Source organism: Onychomys torridus, chromosome 13 (genome assembly GCF_903995425.1).
Source record: "Onychomys torridus chromosome 13, mOncTor1.1, whole genome shotgun sequence".
Lineage (NCBI taxonomy): Eukaryota > Metazoa > Chordata > Mammalia > Rodentia > Cricetidae > Onychomys > Onychomys torridus.
The window spans coordinates 26,726,830-26,737,420 of record NC_050455.1 but is presented as its reverse complement, the minus strand read 5'-3'; the positions used below and the strand labels follow the sequence as shown (position 1 = coordinate 26,737,420).

Genomic DNA, 10,591 nt, shown 5'->3' with positions numbered 1-10,591 from the left:
GTTGTTGTTTTTGAGACAGGGCTTCTCTGTTTAGCACTGGCTGTGTTGGGACTCCCTCTGTAGACAAGCCTGGCCTCTAACTCACAGAGACCCACCTGCCTCTGCCTCCCAAGCATGCCACCCTGCCCAGCCTCACTGATTTGTTTTTCAATAGGTCCCAACCTAATTGTATGCTATATGCTAAAGTTTTATTAGAATGAATATGTTTTATTTCTAAAAGTTGTATTGGTTGTATTTTTACCCATCTACTTTTATTTTATTCTGAATTTTTGTTTCAAAATATTATTTATTCATCTCCACAAGTGTCTTAAACTATCTTATTTTGAATGATACTTTCAAAAACTACTGTCTTCTTTTTCCTTCCTCTTCTCACTTCTGTTTTTATCCTAGGCTACCTGAGTATAGCCAAGAATTAGGTCTTATAGTAATAATTTCAGGCTTCTACCTAACAGGAAATAGTACAGATGGTTTTGTTGAGCTTGTTAGCCTTAGAGTGCAGTACAGTCTGGAGGCCATGCCTGTGTTTTCTGGTGTACAAATGCAAAATGCTGATGAATAGCTTCAAGAATCTTTTAGCAGTAGTTTTTCAACTTCATAATGGTAGATGTACTCTAAATTCTGACCCTAATCAGTGATTGTAATTTTTATTCTCTGTCTTTCACAGAGAACATTTGGTTTTAGATAACAACCTTGTTAAAAGCAGCCAACGCCAGATTTTCACCCTAAAGCTCAGAAATCCAATGGTTTCATCACTGTCCACCATCTTAAGTCTCTGTTACACTGTTAACATTTATGTTTTCTAAGCATGTTACAGAAGCCTGGTGCACAGAAGCATATGTTTATCCCATCGTCTTGACAAAGGAGTGTTTCTTATGACACTTCTTAACATTAATTCAGTAGTATATCAACATAACAAATATCCATATAGTGTTTTTAGGAATCAATACAGATTGGGAGATTATATAAAACTTTGATTGAAGAGTATGCAAATTATTCATATGCTTTGAAGATACTGAACTCTACAGAAAATATTTATATGGAAAGTTATATGTGGGTAGGTTCTGTGTCTAGCAATAAAACAAATTTCATCTATGTGGAAAAGAATAAAAAGTACACACACAAGGAAGTCATATACTTATTTATTTATTTATTTGTAGTTACATAAAACCAGATAGACCAATTCCATTTCTTATATATGTGTGTATATATTTCATTTCAGCATATAAATCTATTTTAAATTGCATCTCTATTATATAGCTTATCAATATATAAATATGTATGCATAATAAATGTTAAGGTTTTATACTTAATATCTATTTTTATACCTAATTAAAACTTTAAAATTTTAGCCGGGCAGTGGTGGAGCATGCCTTTAATCCCAGCACTCAGGAGGCAGAGCCAGAAGGATCTCTGTGAGTTCGAGGACAGCCTGGGCTACAGAGTGAGTTCCAGAAAAGGCGCAAAGCTACACAGGGAAACCCTGTCTCAAAAACACCCCCCCCGAAAAAAAACTTTGAAACTTTAAATAATTTCAATGTATTTTCCTTTATACTTAAAATGTTCCTCACAAATAAGCCTTTACAAGATAAAAGAAATTTATGCTTGATTAAAACAATCTAATATATAGGGTTACAATACTAATTTTAGTCAAAATGTGTTCTATGTGGATAATTCCATTGTTAAATACTAACCTAAATCCATTTGCTAAACAACAAAATAGATAATGATGTCATTGAGTTATAACTTATTTGAATTAAGTATCCAAAGCAAATTAAGTAACAAGTATTACTTAACAAGAAGTAAAAGAATTGGAAAAATAGAAAGTAAAGACTACTGGACTACCATGATATTGTCTCTGTAAGTATCCAGCATGGGATACTAAAGTTAGTGGAAGCTGAAACATGATATGTGTATAATTTCAAAGTATCTTCCTCTAAGTAATAGTTATAAATGGGTAAATAATAGCTTTGAATGGAGAAGCTTAGATAACATGATAAAGAATAACATCACCTTGACATCACTGAACTTTGCACACTGCACAGAGACAAATGTAGAAAATTTTGCGTTTTATGTTTTTACAATAAAAATACTATAGCTAGAGCCGGGCGGCAGTAGTGCATACCTTTAAGCCCTGCACTCGGGAGGCAGAGCCAGGCGGATCTCTGTGAGTTCAAGGCCAACCTGGTCTACAGAGCGAGATCCAGGACAGGCCCAAAGTTACGCAGAGAAACCCTGTCTCAAAAAAAGCCAAAAAAAAAAAATACTATAGCCAATGTTATGACATCTACATCATGCGCTTGCTGATACTCTGATGCACTGGAGAGTGCCAAGAATCATTCTGTGGTATTCTTCCCAGTTGGTTCATAACCTTGATGTAATCATGAAAAATAAAAATAATCTCAAATTCAGAGGCATCTTCCCAATAACTGTAACCCTTCAAAAATGTAAAAGCCATGGAAGACTGGGTAGGGCTTGGAACCACACATATCTTATAGATGGAGTACACATAACAACTAAATACAGTATGGGATCCTGTGTTAGATGTTTCTCTGTGACTTAAAACTTCCATTCTAAATGTAGATTTATACTTGCCAAATTAAAGAGGCAACAGAGGCAGTTTGCCTAAGCCAGCTAGATAGTACTAATTTTAAAGTATGTATCATGGCCTTTTTGTACCTGACACTCTTCAAAGTTCCTGAGTTGTATTTCTGCATATTATTTCTGCATATGCATGTGTGTGCTTCTGATATTATTTGATGGTTTGGAAAGAGGAATTTTCCTAATGATTTACATTCTTTATCTTACTTTCTGATGGAGACTTGGACTTAATCTCAACTGATGTATAAAGTTCTGTCCAAATATAGATAGCTCCCAGCCTATCTGAGTTGATAAAGAAGTGTTCTTAGTTTTTAGTTTACCAGGTACAGTTGTCGGTCTTATGGGAACTTGAAACCAAATTTTAAAAAATAGAGTAAACCACCATTTAATCCAGCAGGTCTTAAACTATCAGTCAGTGACAACGTTTTCACTGGCTTAGAGCAAAAATAAGGAAATCAGTATCTACAAACCCCTGTTTAAAGCTGCACTATTTATAATAACCAAGCTATAGCATTACACTAAGAGCCTATCTATAAATAGATAAAGAAAAATTCACCACCATGGAGACCTTGCTTGGAGGGTATGAGAAGACAGTGTAGGTTGTGGGGGGAAAGCTGGGGGGTGGGAAGAGGGAGGAGAGGAGGATTTGTGGTTTATATGTAAAATGAATAGAAATTTTCTTAATAATAAAAAAGAAAAATGGCATAAATCTGCAATGAGACTTTATTTAGCCTTCAAGAAGAACAAAATTATGTCATTTGTAGGAAAGTGAATGGAACTGGAGACCACCATAGTAAATAAAAAAGCTAGTCTCACAAAGGTGACTGTCACATGTTTTCTCTTATATGTGGAACTTGGGGGGAAATTGTGAAAATAAAGAGGAATGTAGAAGGGAAAAGAAGGAGAGGAGGAAGACAGTTGTAAGGGAGAGTGATGAAGATGATCCAAGTACATTGTGTGCATGTAGAGAAATAACAAAGTTCTATTGCTTTGTACAATTAGCAGACACTAATCTTTAAAAGGGGGAATCATCTGAGGTGGACCAGTCACTCGATTCCACAGACAATCCGGTCTTCTTATGGTCCAAATTAATAGTTCTTTTACTTTGTGATGGCGTGTAAAGCAATATCAAAAGAAAATTACTTACAAATTATCCATTAAAGCATATTTTAACTTGAAAAGTAGTTTCTTTCACAAAATTGTTTCACTGTTTTTTATTAAAATATGATTTCCCTTATGAAATAATGATGATATAAAGTCATAGATTTTATTTCATTTAATGAGGATAAAAGTTGACAAATCTAGGTCTCCTCTCTATTGCATCTGTTCATGTGTGTAAGTGTGAAAATTGTGAAATATACTGAATGATTTGTCCAAGATACTTACTTCACATGAACAGTATTATAACTCAACTCATGGACAATATTTAGAATTCCATTATTTGCATTTACTTCATCTATTCTCAAATAATATATTGAAGGTATTCATAGGTTATAACAGCACTACCCTAAGAATTTTAAAAGTACCATTAAGGTTTTGTTGTTGTTTGTTTTGTTTTGTTTTTTTGGTTTTTTGAGACAGGGTTTCTCTGTAGCTTTGGAGCCTGTCCTGGACTAGCTCTGTAGACAAGGCTGGCCTCAAACTCACAGAGATCCACCTGCCTCTACCTCCCGAGTGCTGGGATTACAGGCGTACACTACCACCGCCCGGTTACCATTAAGGTTTAATATATTCCTGGCTACCAACTAGCATCCAGATGGTATCACCAGGTATCAGTCATAAATCTAAGAATGAAGACTATATCAGTTAAGAGGATATGGCATATTTAAGAAATATTCCTCTACTCTCAGAATGCTAGGTACAAATATTGTGCCTCAGCCAGGCACGGTAGCATACACCTTTAATCCCAGGGAGGCTGAGGCAAGTCTGAGTTCAATGTCAGCCTGGTCTACACAGAGAAACCCTGTCTCAGAAAACAAACAAAAACAAATATTGTGCTTCTTGTATAAAAGGAACTAGGACATGATTCACTGAGTTTAAACTGACACACACATTTGTTAACAGGAAAGGTTAAAAATGAAGCTATAGCCTCATTAAAGCAAACCGACTTTCAGGGAATAGTAGTACCATCAGTGTCCACAAACTACAATAACATTTCAGAGTCAGTTTTTCTTTGACCTTAGAATGAGGCACCTAGAAAAGCTTATGAGGGTTTAAAATACAATTTTTAAAGTAGCCTAACATATTTCTCTACTCCACCTCATTTTATGCATGATTTATTTGAAATAGACCCCTTTCAACACTTACTATGCTATAGTGATAGCTCAGAGTGCTCAGAGAGAAAAGGCGCCTGCCATCTAATCAGGTACTACCTGAAAGTGCATCTCTTAAGGCCATTTAACTGGTATTATTGAACTTCTTTTTTGTGCCTTTTTTTTCAAGACATGGTTTCTCTGGGTACCTCTGGCTATCCTGGAACTCACTCAGAGATCCGCCTGCTACTACCTCCAGAGTGCTGGGATTAAAGGTATGCACTACCGACACCCAGGCTCTGGTGCTTTTTTTTTTTTTTAAATAGTTTCTCTGTAAACTACAAAATAGTTTACAATATAAAACTTCTACACCATTTAAAATAAAATGATTTAAAGTAAAATATTCTATAGCCAATTAACTATAGCAAAAAGTATCCTGTTTGTATCCTAACCCACCCTCAGTTCCCTACATTCAAATAACTATTCTCTGATAAGGCAAAGATATATGAAAGAGAGTTGAAACCTGCCTAAGACCCCAAATAACCAAACCCTTAAGAAGCTATAACTAATGATTCTGTGGAATATTTCTTGGCTGAACTCTAGCTTTATAACTGCTCTTATATTTACAAATAAATAAAATCCTTTTAAAAATCTTTTCTGTCACTGTGAGTAAGGATCATCATTTTTACTGGGCATTTTCATGATTATAAATGATGCATACAAGTTGATTTAGAGATGATCTCTATTTTTCAGGTACAAAATACAGGAATTTCTGAATAATAAACTATATCTCTGCCAAAAACTTTTGGAGACAGGGTCTTACTGTATAGTTCTGGCTGGCCTTGAACTCACAGAGATCCATTTGACTCTACCTCCTGAGTGCTGGAATTAGAGGAGTGCACCACCACTCTCAGGAAAACCAAATTCTTATTCAGAGCTGAGAGCTAGTCTCTTCCCTATGCATAAATAACTTTCTACTGGAAGATGGTTTAAAAGTAAAATAACCAACTCTTCCTATGGAACTAAGTATTTCTCAGGCCAGGGTCAGTGAACTTTCATGGGTAACATGAAAAAACAGTTCATTCGTTTCTTGCCTAGCACACAAGAGAGGGAAAGGCAGAATTTATACACAAAGTAACATTTCTTTAACTGAGTTCCAAATGCATACTCTAGGAATCAGGAAACTTGCTTTTTACTAAGCTCAGCCTAAGTCTGAGTTTCCTATTGTCACCAAACTAGACGCTCCAGTTTCCACCACAGATGCAGTCTACTCCCGTCCTTGTTTCCGTGAGGATGGTAGCTCTTTGATGATGGACTATATAACAGCATGTTTCTATTCTCTCATTCGGGCTATCGGTCAGAATTACATATAGTCATCACCTATCCGGGCATGGCCCTCTGAGCCCCGAGGCCGATTTCTATTAGAATCTGGAGGCAAACTGGAATCACCCTCTGTTTTCACCTCTCCAGGGGCATGGGGGAAAGGGAAATTGGGCATAAATCGCTTAAGAAAACGGAACTCGCTATTGCCAGTTCCAGTGGCTGAGCACATATCATATGGGCAAGGCCGGGATAAGGAACCATTGCCTCTTCCTTGCACCAAATTGTTAGGGAAATTACAGTCATCGTAGAAGTGCTCTTGAATCGTGAATTTGTCTCTGTGTTTAATCTTCTGGTAGAGGTGTATAACGAAGATCACAGTGACAGAGAAGAGAAAAAGAAAAGAAAGCACAGCCAGAGAAATGACCAAATATTTTGTGGTTGGATTTACCTTTCTAGAATGCTTGGATGGATCCTGGAACTGCAAGTAAGGCTCTGAAAAGCCATCTACCAGCAGGATGTTGAGCGAGGCAGTAGTGGAGAGAGCTGGTTGGCCATGATCCTGAACAAGAATGATCAGTTTCTGCATCATAGGGTCTCTCTCAGATATCTGCCTCAGTGTACGTATTTCCCCATTTTGTCTCTGAACAGAAAATAACCCAAGGTCAGTGGCTTTAAGGAGATGGTATGAAAGCCAAGAATTCTGTCCTGAGTCACCATCAACAGCCACCACTTTGGTCACCAGGTAACCTGCCTCTGCAGACCTGGGCACCAGGTCGTTGCAGGGCAAACTGCCATTCTGCAGTGGGTACAAGATCATTGGACGATTGTCATTGTCATCGAGGACAACCACTCTGACAGTAACTTGGCTACTCAGTGACAGAAAACCCCCATCCGTTGCCTTTACCACAAATTGAAAATCTTGGATGGCCTCATAATCCATGGTTCTCAGTGCGTAGAGCTTTCCGTTGTCTGAATTTATAGAGATGTAAGCAAAGACTGACAGATCTCCACTCTTTGGAGGCAGCAGGGAGTATGTTACTTGGGCGTTTTCACCCACATCTAGGTCCTCAGCGTGGACTTTGCCAATAAAAATGGCAGGACTGTTGTTTTCACGAACAGTCAAGATGTAGGAGTCCTCCTGAAAGACTGGAGGATTGTCATTTATGTCCGATATTAGCACTTCAATCACAGTCTCTGTGGACAGGTTGGGTGGTCCAGTATCCATAGCAACGAGGGTGATGTTATAGCTGGAGACATCCTCCCTATCCAAGCTTTTGTCAGTGACCAGCGAGTAAGAATTCCGGAATGTGTGTTTGACTACAAAGGGCAAGTCTTCTCTGAGGAAGCAGGTGATTTTTCCTCCAACTCGCACATCCCGATCTCGGATAGAGAAGAGGGCCACTACAGTCTGGAGCGGAGAGTCCTCAGGAAGAGGACTGGACACTGAGGAGACTGTCACTTCCGGAGGATTGTCATTTACATCCACTACTTCCACCAAGACTTTGCTGTGGGCAGAAAGGCCCCCTCCATCCGTAGCTTGAATGTCAATGTCATATGTTTCTATAGTTTCAAAATCTAGGGGCCCTCGGAGTCGTACCTCTCCAGTTTGAGAGTCGACAAGAAATGTCTGGAGAACTGCTTCCGGATTTTCAGCTAAAGAGTAAGTTATCTGCTTGTTGGTGCCCTCATCCAGGTCCGTGGCAGTCACCACCACCACTAAAGAGCCGTTGTCGCTGTTCTCTGGCACCTGAGCGCGGTACACCAGACGAGAGAACTGGGGCACGTGGTCATTGACGTCCAGGACAATCACTCGAATGTTGGCAGTGCCAGACTTGGGAGGGGACCCGCCATCCACCGCTGTAATGGTCAAGTTGACTTCAGGCTGTTCTTCTCTATCCAGGGGATTATCCAGCACAAGTTCCGCATATTTGGGTCCGTGGCTTCGGAAGCGTGTGTGCAGGTGGAAATAGGCATTTGCACTCAGGGTATAGTTTTGGAGACCATTGAGTCCCACGTCCAGATCCTGGGCGCTTTGCAGTGGAAAGCGTGAGCCCAAAGGGGTGCTCTCGGGAATCTTTAAAAGAGGTTCCTTGTTTAGAAAAACTGGGGCATTGTCATTGATGTCAAATACTCTGACTTCCACCCGGAAGGACTGCAGAGGCTCTGCTAGAACAATTTCAAAGTGCAGCACGCATGGGTCAGCTTTGCCACAGAGTGCCTCGCGATCCAGTTTCTCCTTGACGAACAAATCTCCGGTCTTGCGGTGGAGCCGGAAATGCAACTTGTTGCCCTCGGCAACCAGCCGCGCCCCGCGCTCTGCCAGCTTCCCCACCTCCAGCCCCAGGTCCTTAGCCACGTTAGCCACAAATGAGCCGCTCTCCATCTCCTCCGCCACCGAATAGCGGATGGTGGCCGCACCTCCCACAGACACACACCAGAGAAGGAGAAGAGATCCCACTTGCCTGTTCTGCAAAGGTTTTCTGCGCGCAGCTGCCATCATTCCTCACAAGTGCACTCCCGGAAGCTGCCGCCAGCTCTGGGGTACTGGCTTTCACTTTTGCCAACAGGTTGCACAGAACACCAGCTTTGCTATTACTAGCCTCTAACCGCAGCGCCACCAGAGGCTGGCTCCTGTAGCCAGGTAAGCTGTTTTGCACTTGAAAGAAATTCTGCATTGAGTAACTTAATTCCCCAGGCCATTGAACGTATTAATAGGTATGTGCTCATTCCGGAGAGTGGAGCAGAGGTTGGGAGTTTGTTGCTACAGCAACCGTAGACTCCCTGTTAATTCCCTTTCAAGAAAAAAGTCCTTGGGAATTGAGGAGCCAAGGAGGATATGCGCTCACGCTGAGATCACTATCTATAGGCTGGGGCCACTGCAGCAATGAACAAACAGCACGAATTATAGCTACATTTCCACAGTCCACAGAGACCAAGGAAAAGGAGAACAGATCCTGCACTGTCCTCTGAAGCTCAAATGAGACACGTGGGGTGATGAGGTGGAAAGCACAGGGCGGTGGATGTGGAAGGATAGAAGGAGAGGAAACATAAAAGAAAAGCAAGCAGACAGGTATTCTTCAGGAACCTGGGGTCCAGTAGGAACACATGTCTTGGTTTGCAGAAATCCATTGTTTATCCCAGAGGAAGCACCTGACCACTTGTCTCTTAGGATTATTGGTCGGTCAGGCAGTAATATTGATCAGGCATGGTTTCTATGAACTAGCATTGTGATTTACATGCAATAGTAAATGTAATCTTGCAGCAACCCTATAAGAAAGGCAATATTTCTGTCTTAAAAGATGAGGAGACTGACAGGAGAGATTTTGTAAACAGAAATATTTATACACTGTAGTTTTGACTGACCCAAAAACTATACACTTAATCAATATATTGCTCTATTTCCTGGGTAACATAGTAGATAAATCAAGCAAACAGAAATATAGGACTTTAGATTCCAAAATAGGAAATGAGATCTGATTCTCCTCTCCCTGAACTCAAGGCAGGAGTCTGAAGGCAGGAACTGAAGCACAGACCATGGGCGAGCACTACTTATTGGCTTGCTCTTCATGGATTTCTCAGATTGCTTTCTTATACAACCTAAGTGCACCTGCCTAGGTATGGCACATTCCACAGTGGGCTGGCCCCTCACACATCAATCAATAATCAAGAAAATGCTTCCATGGACTTGTCTACAGGCCAATCTGGGATTAAAGGCATGAGCCACTACCAGCCAGCATCCTACAGGCCAATCTGATGGAGATAATTTCTCAGTTGAGGTTCCTTCTTTCCACAAGACCCTAGCTTATGTCAAGGTGACAAAAAATAAGTAGCATAGCCATATTAAACTAATCATTAAAGTGTTCGAAACAGCTACGTATATGACAAACACAATAAATACCACAGGCAATATTAACCAAACTTCAGGGTGGTGATCACTTCTGAGGATCTGAGCTTCAAATGTATCACTGAATATTTTTGATGTGACCTAAAGGGTAAATAAATATTTGTTACTACTTAAATTACACACACGCAACATTTTTTACATGTATGGTAGATATCACAATAAACATGAAAGTAATGAAATTTATTAATTACTTATATCAACACAAGCTATTCCTGTTTTTTAACTGCGAACCTCCTGAATCTGCCTCCTGAATGCTGTGGTTGCAGGTGTGGTCCGTCATGCCCGGCTAACACAGGCTATCTGTTGCTATTATTGTTTTGAAACAGGGTCTCACTCTGCAGCCCAGTCTGACCTCAAACTCATGGCAATCTTTCCACCTCTCTTGACTACTGGGATTACAGTCATGAGTCACTGTACCGTTTTCATTCCTTTCTCTTTTCCAAAATTGTATTGTGTGTATTCATTGTACCAAGCACTGGGTTTCATGATAACATTTTGGAGAATGCATCATACA

The 10,591-nt window shown here is 40.1% G+C and overlaps 1 protein-coding gene across 1 annotated transcript; it reads right to left on the bottom strand.

Annotated features, from left to right (window-relative positions):
- Window positions 1-6,213: 6,213 nt before the first annotated feature.
- On the bottom strand, window positions 6,214-8,670 carry Pcdhb1 (protocadherin beta 1). Its single transcript, XM_036204386.1, has one exon. It carries the CDS (start codon window positions 8,668-8,670, stop codon window positions 6,214-6,216), a length of 2,457 nt encoding a protein of 818 aa, XP_036060279.1.
- Window positions 8,671-10,591: the final 1,921 nt, after the last annotated feature.